Here is a 12,879-nt window from a genome sequence, read left to right as displayed (position 1 = left end):
TCCTTTTGTAAGGTTGATAAGTTCCAATGTATTGGATTTAGTCCAGATCTTGTAAAGCCTCAGTCCTCTTGGTTTTTTACGTCAGAGCGTCCAACAATTGCCTTGCATTTTGCATGAGGTGTACTGTAATAGATCCATTTATTTTCATTATATGATCATATATTGTATCAAGCGGTGTGTCTGATTTTTATTATTTTCATTATTGATTAATAGATCTATTTATTTTCATTATATGATCATATTTTCATTATACGATCGAGTTAATGAATCAAGCAGTGTGTGTGATTAGAGCCCTCAAACGTGTATCTATTACCTTTACTCCATTTAGAGAGTAAGACTTCATTTGGAGAGTACTCTTTACAATCTGTTCTTTATAATTTATAATTTTATTTTTTTTTAAAAAAATAATATTTTTAAATTATTCTTTTATAAATAGACTTAAATATTCTCTTTTTCTTCCTCATCTTCACCCTTTATTTTTTTTTAATCTTTTTTTTCTTCTTCTTCCTCCTCCTTGGAGTATGGTGTCATGTGATAAAATAAAAATCAATAATTTTAGGATTATAAATAAAAATAGTAAAAAGGGACTATAAATAATAAACTTTATTTGTTTTGATGGTTGCCAAATCAATATTCATTCATATTAAACCAAATTAATTATCAAGAGTTAGGAATAACACTTTTAAGTTGGCAATCAATGTTTCTTTCTAAAAATTTGAAACTGAGGTTTAGACTCAGAAGCAACCCAACTTCCAAAACTTGCAAGCAAAAACACACTTTATATATATATATATATATATATATATATATATATATATATATATATATATATATTATTGAGAATCAGAAAACATTTTGCATATATGACATGGGTGTAACTGAGAGTGCTTTAATTTTGAAATTAACTGGTTCCAAAATAATTTTTATAAAAATATTTTGACTCTTTTCAAATCATATCATCGAGTGTAAGCAGATCTATTATATCCATCTAGTATCATCGGCGTATCAATACATACGACTTTCAAAATTTTATTAATTAAGAAAGGATGAAAATATTTTATTAGATATTTTTATATTATATGTCTTGAGATCGAAACTCATCTTCACTACTTATCCTTTGTGAAAAAATTAAAAAAAAATATTTAATTAACTTATATATTTTTCTACTGATTTTGGAAGGTTGGATCCTACGAGGGTTAACGGCAGTACATTTTCCAACTACACTTCTAAAGCCACTTTTAATGTTTTCAGTCCAAACTTTTGGTGCAAATTAATCACCCTATCCCCACAGATGAGGTAATGCTTATCTGGGCTTGTTTTGGAATAGGGAAAGTGATTAGCAAATGTGTTGGTGATCAACTGCAATAGATTATGAGGTAAAATGATACCATTTTCCATGAATATTTCTTTTAATTACCAAAAATATCAAAAGTTTAACCTTTTAAGAAAATTGAATGTATTAATAGACCTTAATATCATTTCTCGCATACAAGTCAAATTAGACTTGAGATGTTCAACTAAATTCATGTGCACCGTGCTAAGTCAATTAATGAGAAAAACGTTGCGTTGCGTTGCATGATTATTGATTAGATAATGCATGAAATAAAGTGATCGACTATGACCATAATACATATTTTTTTATTATTTTACGACGAACCCAAATATTTAAGCGCTCGATATATTTAAAATTTTAGTAACTAAAAGAAGCATTATTGGATATAATTTTTCTCGATTTTCTTTTATTCCCTCTCTAAAGTTGACTTGTAATTTATCCATTAGAACATAATACCGACGATGTAGTTCTTACTGAGAGAAATAATTATAGACTTTGGAAATCCTAATGAGAGCGATGTCAATTAGAACTAACTGAAGTCATTTGGGTTTGGAATAAATGGAATGATGTCGCACGCTGAGGACGTCGGTCATCGACATGCCGAGCTCGGTCGACGACTCCTCCTCTCCTCCTTTCTCGACTTCATGCTTCCGATCTGAGAAGACAAAGCCAACTTTGTCAGCTAGCCGTGCGGAAACAGCGGCGGTAATCCAACGTGTCGCTCGTTCGGTGCTGTTGTTCACACCGAAATATCAAAGTAGATCGTTTCACAGAAAGCATTATGTTAAATGCCGGTGGGAGTCGTCATTCAAAGTCGATCTATGTACGCTAGCTGACAACTCAACAAGATTGTATGACAGCCTTTATTAGCTTTTGAGATCAACACATCAACTTACTGTCTAATGGCGGCTGGCTGGTCATGATAGATGGAAAATTTTTGACCCGTCTGCTATAGGGAATTGGTGAGACTAGAATTGGTGGGCTAGTCGTCGGCAAACATGTTAGACTTCTGAGCTATATATATAGAGCAGCTGTTCTAGTTTGGCGGCGTGTCGGGTGATCATGGAGGAGAGACAAGAGTGATGAACATAATGATAATTATGTACGTCCCAACACTCGCAACATGGAAGTCCAACCTGATCATGTTCCACAACCTAAATAAGATGAGAATGATAGATGAGGAGCCACGCACTGGTCAAACCAAACTCTACAGGAAAGATGACTTCGTGGAAAGTGACTCCTCCATTATCAATTGTTCACTTGTGCTTCTTATGTGGTGCAAGTACCTATATATATAGCAGACCACCTCCTCCATCTTTCGTCATTTCCACCACCATCTCTCGTCTCTTTTGTTTACATCAGATCTCCCAGAACTCATACGTCGTCTCGAACTATAATCTTCCAAAAGCAGTAGCGGAAGGGAAAGATGTGTGGCGGCGCCATCATCTCCGACTTCATCCCTCCCTGCAGCCAACACCGCCGCAGCCGCCCAAACCCCAGTTCCGACTCCGACAACCTCCTATCCGCCACAGACCTCTGGCCGGGCTCCTTCGACGACCCCCAACATGTCCCCACCCAGGATAAAGGTTTCTCATTCATTCTTTGTTGTGTTACGGTTTGTCTCTGGCCTTGCTTTGGATCCAAAGTTGGAATCTTGATGTGCTGTTCTTCTTCTCGTGGTATAGCGCCTCGGAAGCGGAAGCGGGAGCGGAAGAACCTGTACAGGGGGATACGGCAGCGGCCGTGGGGGAAGTGGGCGGCTGAGATCCGCGACCCGGTCAAGGGCGTCCGCGTCTGGCTCGGCACCTTCGCCACCGCCGAGGAGGCCGCCCGCGCCTACGATCGCGAGGCCCGCCGCATCCGCGGCAAGAAGGCCAAGGTCAACTTCCCCAACGAGCTGCAGCCCGGCGAGGTCGACCAGCACGCGCCATTCCAGCCCGTCCCCGCTATTGTCGAACCCAAACTGGAAGAGGCCCCGGCCAACGGGGATGCCGAGGTGCGGAGGCTGTCGGAGGAGCTAATGGCTTACGAGTCGTACATGAACTTCTTTGGAATCCCGTACATGGAAGGCGGAGGAGGGGCTGCGGTAGACGGAATGGGGGCGTGTAATCCGCCGACCTCAGCAGACATGGAGACGCTGTGGAGCTTTGACGACATCCTTCCCACCTCGGGTGATCTTTAAATGATCTCTATCATCTCTACTTCGACGGCATTCTTCCCACCTCGGTCAATGGTTTGTATTGGATAGCGATGGTTTCAGTAACCGTCGAAAATAAGGAACTATATTGTGTTTTTTTTTTCTTATATATATTACATAACGTACGAGGTATGCGTACAAAATATTTTACAGACAATAAAACATATTAATTTTTCATGTAGACACGATTAGAAGGAATAAGATGACGAATGATAAATAAAAGAACTTCAATGAAAAGCTTCACTTACAATAAGTTATATATTAGTAGGGTGGAGCCCCTTCCTTCACAAAACTGAGTTAAATATATATATATATATATATATATATATATATATATATATATATATATATATATATATATATAGATGAATTATCAATAATTATATATATGTATAGACTGCCCCAGGTAGCATAACTTCTATAGACGACAGTAACACTCCAATATAGATAACCACTATACCTAGCAATAATGCTTGAAACTAAATATTAACATGGGTAGATGAAACAGCAGTTAAGTGAAAACACCAAATGCATTTCAACTGGCTATCATCAGGCCAGAGTACTGCTATATTCACTTCTAAGAGCTGCTGAACTATTTTAGTATGGAGAGGCATCTTTGAACCGACCAACTGAGCTGAGAAGCACGCAGAAAAGAACCGAGGAAATAAATAAAGGATGAACACTCAGAACATACAATAAAGTAGGCTCAAGCCAAGTTTGGAGGTGAATAAGATGTATGAAGTGAAGTGGGCATGCCAACTCAGGAAGAAACTGTCACCCAGACTTGAATAACAACACAGCCTTTGAATCCATATAGAAATAGATGAAATGTTTGGCCTCATGTGTCACATATGATCCTGCACAACCAGAAGTACAATTACAAACTATAATTATACGATCCAAATCTCTATGGCTACACAGTAAAAGGAGGGAAAATGGTAAACAGATTTCATGTTGATCTTATGAGCATAGAATCAATTACTTGATTAGTGAAGCTAAATAAACAGAATTCTTGCACCTTCATTCAGTCTAGCAAAAATTCCAATGGCCAACCCCAAATATATATTCACATATGCTACTTCTAATATTATTCAAAGCAGTGGTTCTTCCAAAAACTGGCCTCTCTCAGCTTAGCAATCAAAGCAAACAGATTTCAAGCATATACCTGAAACACGGATATCATAGGTAAGAAAAAATTGTCACAAATCTACATTGTCCGAACTGTGCAAGTCATTCTATCGGTGAAGCTTCGTGCCTCCATGTTACCCTATGACCGTGTCAGGATCTCGAGACGGAGACATCATGCAATCAAGCTGTCCTTTGGGTCCTTTGGTAGGACTACCCTCGTGGCCATTGTTCTTTACGATTGGGCAGTCTTGTATCATGTGCCAGAGCAAGCTCAACTAGATGATCGAGGTTCGTAACCTCTCTTAGTGAGATCCTCCAATTCCTCCCAATTCGAAGGGGTGAAGAAATCATCCTCGTCTCCTCTGAATTGAAGGGGTTGCTCAATATGGCTCACTCCCCCCATTGTGACAAGAAGTTGCCATCTGGCATTCAAGAATAGCAATCTCTTCCATCTATAGAAAAGACAATTCGAGGATTCGAATAAAGAAGAAGACTTTCAAAAGTACAAACTGGATTTCTGCATCTTTGAAAGTACAACCTGAAGGTCACTAGGTTGGGTGCCCGAGGTAGTTTCGTGCCCAAGAAGTAAAGGAAAAGAGGAGGAGAAGTCGAGGGGAGGGCAAGGAGGAAGAGACATGGAGAAGAGGAGGAAGAGGAGGTGAAGGAGGAGAAATACCATGCATCAAACAATTAGAAACAATTCCGGATTGATGCAAGCAGTGGGCAATCAAGCTAGCACCAGCAGCTTAAGACATGAGGTTGAGGGTTGACATTTATAGAGAGAGAGAGAGAGAGAGAGAGAGAGAGAGAGAGAGAGGTGATGGGTGATAATGATAGTTAATTAAAATCATAAACCAACTCAGACAATCTGAAATGTTTTGATCCATGGTTCAATTTTTTCTTAGGTCATACTTATTATCCGGTTCGCAAGGTTGAAAACAACTGACAGAAAGAGAGAGGAGGGTGAATGGTAATGAAATTTAATTAACAATCCTTAACCAACCCAAACCACCTGAAATGGTCTAGTCAACGATCCATTTTCAAGAGGATTGCATTTACTGTCCAATTCATACTAGTCCAAGCAGTCCTTTTAATTCATACTAGTTAACAATCTTTCTCGATTGTCTCTCGGTTGAATGGGGCTTGGCTTATCGTATCTAAATTAAGACTTACACTTGGAGATATTTATTTTTGCTCTTTCCTTCCTCTGTTTTCGTCTTTTGATTATAATGATTTAAAAAGCACTAAGTGCCAAAAGACACTAATGTCCCAAAATGCTTGAAGCACTAAGCACTCGCCTTAGCGAAGCAAGATGCTTTGAAATATTAAAATATAAAAAATATATCATATAATTGATAAATATGATTATATAAATAAAAATATGACATTAAATTAAAAAGATCTAAAGTACCATCTTAATATATCCCATTGCAGGCTTACTTTATTGTTAAGAGCAAAGAGATATATTTATTTTGTATAGTAGTTAACAATCTTCTATTAATAGTAGTTAGAGGGGGAGAAAAGAATTGTTAACAGTAGCAGAGGGGGAGAAAAGTGTCACCGACAGTGGAAAGTGGGGATGGAGAAGGCAGCTGCGACGGAGGAAGCTGTGGATGGCAACAACGACGATAGAGGAAGCTACGGATGACAACCGCGACAGCGAAGGAAGCTGCGAATGGCAACAACGACGACAGAGGAAGCTACGGATGACAACTGCGACAACGAAGTAAGCTGCGGATGGCAGCAGCCAAAGCTACGGACAGTAACAACAACAACGACGGAAGCTGCAGACAGTAGCAGTAGCAAAAGCTATGGACAATGATGTCATGGGCGGAGGAAGCTTCAGAGGTGTCCGTTGGTGGTGGAGGAAGCTACGGTCCTCTCCCTCGATGGTGGAAGGAACTACACACGGAAGCAGCAACGGCGGAAGGAAGCTACGAATGAGGGCTAGGCCGTCGAGCCATCCATTGGCGACAGAAGAAGCCGTGGTCCACTGCGTCTGCGGCAAAGACAACGACATAAATCATTGGCGGCGGAAGCAGAAGTAGTGCTAGGGTTGATGGCTCGGGGTCGCGCGGGTGTGAGGGGGTGACTTTTGCAAGTAAGCAATTGATTAGTTGGTTCAATCCATTGTTGAACCGAACCAAACTTAAAAGTCTGGTTCGGTTGCTTCATTTGAGCCGGATGCTCGCCCGAGGTGCCTGGCGCCTGGGTTCAGGCGTGAGCCAAGGCAACACCTCATTGAAGCGCACTGCTTAGTCCACGTATGAGGCGCTATGGCTTCACCTCGCTTGAGCGCCTAAGCGAGCACCCGGGCACCTATTTAAACCGTTGTTTGGTCTAGTGTATTGCATATTTGGCCTTTAGAACCAACCCCAAGAGGAGAAAAAAGAGAAGAGGAGAGGGAGGAAGAGGAAAGAAGCAACGAGGAAGAAAGCAGAGAAGAAAAATCTATCAACAAAACATTGGACGTAGAAGAGCAATGATATAAGCAACAAGGTCTAACGTTGAGAGTGAAACGGAGGGAGAGAGAGAAGGACAAGGAGGAGGATTTATAAGGGTATCTAACTAGAAATCCTTTATCGACTCGAATTGCCTAAAATGGTTTAGTCCATGGGTCAATTTTCAATAAGACCACACACTACCTAATGCATATCAGTTCAGATGGTTTTTTAAACCATGGTCTCATCTTTCTCAGCCATCTTTAAGACAAACGAGGCTGCGCTTGTCCGAGCTCTATTTTTACTTTCAAGACAAACGATGATAATATGTATGGCTGAAATATATGAGTGTGTGTGTGGTTGAATATTTGGATTTTGGACTTTGCAAACCTAATGTTGATAACCCATCAAAGTGATAGGGCAAAGGCTTATTATGAGAAGAATGGTCCATTCAATGCATGCTAGTAGAGATCCTCATGGCTCCAAGCCTTCCAAGGTGACTAAGAAGATCAATTCACTATGGCATAAAGCTCTTGCAAGATCTGATAAGGGTCAATATACACAACCTTATCCCTTAAATCATTTATATTAGTGTTTTCAAAAGGCCCTTGGGCGAGGTGAGGTAAAGCAGAAGCGCCTGACAAAACCTCCGAACGAGGCATTTCAATGAAGCCCTACGAGGGCGCTCGCCTACGCCTAGGCATTGAGTGCCTTGGGCAAGCGCCCGAGTGAAGATAAGTCTAGGTTCGTGCATGGTTCAATTGTACAAGCAAGTTGGTTCAATCAAAACCACCCCACACCCCTCCCCCCCCCCCCCCACCCCCCACACTAACATCCAACCCAGTTTGTCTTTCGAAGTGAAACCCTACATCCATTGTTGCTAACTTCATCGTTAGCTCCGTTAGCCACCTTCATCTGCAGCTTCATTCGCTGCAACCTTCATCCATAGCTTCCTCCACCGCTGCTCTCTCCTTCCCCTACCTTCCTCTATTTTTTTATATTTTAATATTCTAGAGCGTCTTGTTTCGTTGGGGCCTCAAGAATTTTGGGACCTTGGTGCCTACCACTTATAAAAACACAAATTTCTATGACTCAAACCCTAATAACTAGACCACAAATAAGCAATATTACCATGATGCCAAGTATCCTATGCACAAGATTTTTATCAATACAGGACATGAAAAGACCATTTTCGTGACTCAAATCTTGATCACTCAAGCTCAAAATAAGCAACCAATGCTCACCCTAAAATATTTTATAAAATGATCAAAATAAATATCATATACAAATTTTATCACTAAATGATCCATGAACTTTTACTTTCACCCATTAACAACTAGAATGACACATAAGTAACACATGGTAATTCAGAAATTGTAAATAAAACCATAAAACAAAAGATGAAATATGTATGACAAACTAAATATATATCTCATCGTTTCCTAAGTTGATGACCCTAATTTTAAAGTTTGGATCAAAGCTGAATATTTTTTGAGCATTTAGATAACACTGTTAACAGATTAGTCTTTGGATCCTCTGTTAATTTTAATTTTGTCCTTGGGCAATAAATAAAGGACCAAAATTTCAAAATTCAAGGTCTTCGATTTCTGGGCCACATAAATCATGGACATATATGCTATTAGGTTCGATTCCACCAATTACATTCAATACCTTAAAAGAATATACAGAACAATTCCAGAACAGAAAGATGATAGCATGGAAACACTATTCAGAGGCAAAAAATGATAGACCGCTGGATAGATTCCACAGCTTCACCAATTCCAGTTTGTATCCCGTATAAAGCATGGAAAAGAACAGCAACATAAAAATTAGCCAAACAAGTACTATCAGAAGAAGAAAGAAATTTTAATAATGAAATGAGATAAAATAAGAACTATTATCTATCCATTTAGCTCTTAGAATTAAAACCCTACCAGCAAAAGAAAAATGAACCAGAAGATCGTCCAATGTGGACCACATAGCACAATAAACATCAAGGATTAAGCACAAGAAGAAGATGGCAAAACAAGATCGATGCGTGTACCGAAGTTGCGACCCACAATGCAGTGCCAACTCTGCCCGTATTTGGCGTCGAACTCCTTTTTGATGTACTCGGCGATGTTCTTCTCCACCGTATGCTCTTGGAACGCCTAATTTCCCACAAAAACCACAAGAATAATGAGCCCAAGAAATAGCCGGCACTGATCGAACGCGATCGAAGCCAAGGGACATGAAAAAGGGAAAGACTCGGGTCGATCGACACAAAAGAACAGGAAAATGGTTCTTGCTTCATACGGCGCGAGCACAGGCACATGCGTGGCTCCGCATCTCGTCGCTCATGTCGACGCCCTTCAAGGTGACATCGAGCTCCTTCTGCTGCGCCGTCGCCGCGCCGCTGTTGCTCTCGTCCCCCATCGCTCAATGAGTTTGACGAAGTGCAGTTTCCATCCAAAATAACCTTGTGATCGGAGGCCGCTAAGAGTTCATAGGGGTCCACGTGGGTCCGTTTGCTTTCGCCAATACCTAGGCAGGTATTCGATCGATTTATCAACAAAGGGTGTCGGAAACGTATTTGCGCAAATGGCTTTCAATTTCGAATTAGAGGAGCGGCTGCTGGAATGCCGTCACCGACCGAGAGCCGCGGACGGAAGCAGGGGACGGTGGTGCGCTCACAGATTTGGTGGACAGGGTACCGCTCACCGCAGCAAGGGCCGCCAATTAATTTTCATAATTAGAAAAATCACATGATCTTATGAAACTGTAGTTACTAGTTTCTTACACCCTTTATTTTCATAATTATATATATATATATATATATATATAATTGACCAAAAACTCTTTTTTTTTTTTTTTCACGTGCTGCAAAACTTCATTTTTTTTTTCCCTACATAATTGACCAAAACGAGATCTTTTCTGTTGGCAGTGTCATTATCTTCCGAGGGCTGCAATTCTTCCCTGGTTTGCAGGCAATCCATCCAAGCCACTGCTTTTTCATCTCCAGCTACGATGGTCTGTATGCATTTCCTTTGGTCCTCAGTCTACGTTCAGGCTCAATACCAAGCAGGCTTGTTCTTTCTTTGATCATTGGCCGATGTCCAATGTGTAAGACGCTGCACCTAAGTGGTCTCCGCAGGCGACTATTCCCTTCCATCATTATTGTAGAGGAGATGCTCCAGTACAGTTATTAACCATTGGTGCACTGCTCCAGTGGATGGGTTTTGAGTTGAATGCTTCTGAGAGAGACAGTGCCGGGTTTGACATGTAGAACACCACATCGAAGATCTACAAGTGCATGAGAGAGAGTGCCGAGTTTCTTCATCCAAATATGTTTCAAATCTCATATTTTGAAGTTTTTATTTTTCGAAAAATATACACAAAACGAAAAAAAAGCCTAAACTCCTCGTTCTATTATAAAAACTAATAATTCATGTATAAAAGCTAATAATTCATATATATATATATTAATAATGACTCGATCTATTAGATTGGGTGGTTTCTCCGTGGAGGCCAATCCACTTCTGCATTATAATTAATTCCCCAGCTCTTCCGATCATTGTTGGAGTTCTTACAATGTCTATTTATTTGTCAAGATCAATATAGAATACAAGTAAATTAATCGATTAGAATAAAAATTTAGGTTAGCTCAAGTTAACTAATTGTAATCATGATTAATAATGTTCTGACAGGAGTTTCGAGAGGATTTAAATATTTGGAGGGATACAAGCAAGATTATAGCTCGTAGGGACAAATATGTTCTTCGCAAAAATCTGAAAAGAGGTGCAAACACAAAAGACGTTCTTTCATTAAATAGCAAGAGACTAATTAGCTTTTATTGTTCTGAGATAGTATTTAGATTTTAGTTTATTTGAGTTGATTGTTTGGATTGAATTCATATTTGAGCAAATCCGAATCAGAACCACACAAATTTTTTATTTGATCCGATCAATCAACTCAGATTTCTAAAAGCTTGCCACCATCTCAGATTAATAGAAAACCTAATATTGGTTCTGAGAATGGGCTCCGATCGGATTCAGATCAATCCACCCAAATAGAAGTCCTTTAAGAGCATGTACAAGTCATTGTTGTATATCCAAAATGTCAAAGCAACTTCTTCACTTCCATTAAAAGAGCAATAGAAATTATTTCTGGATGATGCCCTTTGGAACCTCGAAAGTTTTCCGGCATTGCTTCCGCCGGTTTATTACTTTAAGATTAACTGAGGTTTCTCAGAGTTTACAGGAAAGAGAACCTTCGATAATGTCGAACAGAATGCTCGAGTAGTCAATTATACACTTGAAAACTATATAATTATTTTATTCATTTATATGGAGAAAATATATATGGCGATAAAAGTTTCAGCACCAATACAAGGATGACAGATACATGGTATTCTAGTGCATGGTTCGGTCGATAAACTTGAGGATGGTATAAGTTTATACGATGGATTCCATAGTGTATATATATATATATATATATATCTTCGGTATATGGCTCCAGTGGTCATCATCTTAGCCGAGACTCCCAACGAAGGTGAAAAGAGTGGGGACAAAATTCAAGATGCCGCCGAGAATTCCTCCGAGGAGTCCACGTGAGAGTAGCTGCAAGGAGGACTGCAGGATCCCAGTAGACGGGAGCGACGTGTTGCAGGTGGAGAGAGGAGTGGGGATGACCAGCTTGCAGCTATTCAACAGCGTGAGCAATGAGTCCACTGGATTCACCAGCATAGTAAACACTCCGTTGCTGTTCGTGATTACGCTGGATATGACATTGCTCCCACACTGTAGCAGCACAGTGGCATCTGCAATCGACACCAAGATGCTTAGGAAACTCTCGGAGTTTGTTTAGGTTTGAGTTCTGACACAACACCCGTTATTCAATTGCATGACACATAGATTGAATATTTTTGACAATCTAGTCCAATCATTATTGGTTTAAAGGAGCTACCATTTATCAAGGCCCTACAGTGAGCTGTTACTGCTGTAGTGCAAGTAATAGTCCATGAGGCTCATTTTCCAGTTTATTAACTCACAGAAATATGCTCAAATGAGAAATTCTGAGTGCATATATGGGAGCAGTAGAGAGTGTTGGTATGGTAAAGGAATGAGGAAGAATGATTATGAGGTATCTTAGAGAAGACTAAGCACGAAGTTTAGGGTGGTAGTGTTATGTGGGAGAAGAAACACTGAGGCTCAAGTACGTATACCACTGATAAAGCCTTACTTGGAAACACTGGTGTTGCTGCTGTAACAGTGGTGGTGCTTGTGCTGCATGGCACAGTGCCACTGACGATGATGTTCCCGAGCTGGGCTATCGCCACGGGTGCAATCACTGCAACAATCATGAGCCCTAGAAGAAGGGAAGCCCTGGAAGCCAAAGCCATTGTGGCGGATTGTTGCAGACGTAGGAAGCTGCAAGCTTGCTTTGAGAACTCGCAAGCAGCTACTTGGTAGTTTGGTTGTTTGTTCTTCAGTTTGGTGTGAATTTATAGGCAACGAGTGAGGCGATATTGCCGCTGTTCTTGTCGTCCCTACGCCATGGGTTCTCTTTGATCAAAGTCTTGGGTAGGGTGGGCCTTCGATTCCTGCCTAGTTGATGGCTTGCACGCGCGTGTTTGCTCTGTAGAGTGGACCAAGCACAACCATACTGCTTTGGATCTTCTTCATATTCTTTTGCTGCGTCATTGCTGAGTTGAATTCGCCTTCTCGCATGTTTTTCTCTAACGTATTTCTTATGTAAAAGTACCGAGAATACATGAAAATTCCGTTTCTTGAAGCCCAATA

The 12,879-nt window shown here is 40.3% G+C and overlaps 3 protein-coding genes across 3 annotated transcripts; 1 reads left to right on the top strand and 2 right to left on the bottom strand.

Moving 5' to 3' along the window:
* Positions 1-2,654: 2,654 nt before the first annotated feature.
* Positions 2,655-3,722, top strand: LOC103974773 (ethylene-responsive transcription factor ERF071). Its single transcript, XM_009389661.3, has 2 exons — positions 2,655-2,919; positions 3,019-3,722. Exons 1-2 carry the CDS (start codon positions 2,760-2,762, stop codon positions 3,513-3,515), a joined length of 657 nt encoding a protein of 218 aa, XP_009387936.2. The 5' UTR covers positions 2,655-2,759; the 3' UTR covers positions 3,516-3,722.
* A 269-nt stretch (positions 3,723-3,991) lies between these two features.
* LOC135638353 (uncharacterized) lies at positions 3,992-9,553 on the bottom strand. Its single transcript, XM_065151457.1, has 3 exons — positions 9,395-9,553; positions 9,144-9,249; positions 3,992-4,387 (listed from the first exon to the last, which is right to left on the bottom strand). Exons 1-3 carry the CDS (start codon positions 9,512-9,514, stop codon positions 4,305-4,307), a joined length of 309 nt encoding a protein of 102 aa, XP_065007529.1. The 5' UTR covers positions 9,515-9,553; the 3' UTR covers positions 3,992-4,304.
* A 1,847-nt stretch (positions 9,554-11,400) lies between these two features.
* LOC103985913 (phylloplanin-like) lies at positions 11,401-12,565 on the bottom strand. The gene is made up of 2 exons (XM_065150509.1): positions 12,320-12,565; positions 11,401-11,897 (listed from the first exon to the last, which is right to left on the bottom strand). The coding sequence occupies exons 1-2, from the start codon at positions 12,477-12,479 to the stop codon at positions 11,608-11,610; spliced, it is 450 nt and encodes a 149-aa protein (XP_065006581.1). The 5' UTR covers positions 12,480-12,565; the 3' UTR covers positions 11,401-11,607.
* Positions 12,566-12,879: the final 314 nt, after the last annotated feature.

Source organism: Musa acuminata, chromosome BXJ3-5, assembly GCF_036884655.1.
Source record: "Musa acuminata AAA Group cultivar baxijiao chromosome BXJ3-5, Cavendish_Baxijiao_AAA, whole genome shotgun sequence".
In the NCBI taxonomy this organism is placed as follows: Eukaryota; Viridiplantae; Streptophyta; class Magnoliopsida; order Zingiberales; family Musaceae; genus Musa; species Musa acuminata.
This window is presented reverse-complemented; position numbering and strand designations above follow the sequence as displayed.

Bases quoted from the DNA above. Each gene is read 5' to 3' on its own strand.
- LOC103974773 (XM_009389661.3), top strand. From the start codon at position 2,760: ATGTGTGGCGGCGCCATCATCTCCGACTTCATCCCTCCCTGCAGCCAA. The intron at 2,920-3,018 runs GTTTCTCATTCA...CTCGTGGTATAG, and splicing joins TGTCCCCACCCAGGATAAAG to CGCCTCGGAAGCGGAAGCGG.
- LOC103985913 (XM_065150509.1), bottom strand. From the start codon at position 12,479: ATGGCTTTGGCTTCCAGGGCTTCCCTTCTTCTAGGGCTCATGATTGTT. The intron at 11,898-12,319 runs GTAAGGCTTTAT...TGTCGATTGCAG, and splicing joins AGCAACACCAGTGTTTCCAA to ATGCCACTGTGCTGCTACAG.
- LOC135638353 (XM_065151457.1), bottom strand. From the start codon at position 9,514: ATGGGGGACGAGAGCAACAGCGGCGCGGCGACGGCGCAGCAGAAGGAG. The intron at 9,250-9,394 runs GTATGAAGCAAG...GTGGGAAATTAG, and splicing joins CATGTGCCTGTGCTCGCGCC to GCGTTCCAAGAGCATACGGT. The intron at 4,388-9,143 runs GTACACGCATCG...CTGGTTGTGCAG, and splicing joins CATTGTGGGTCGCAACTTCG to GATCATATGTGACACATGAG.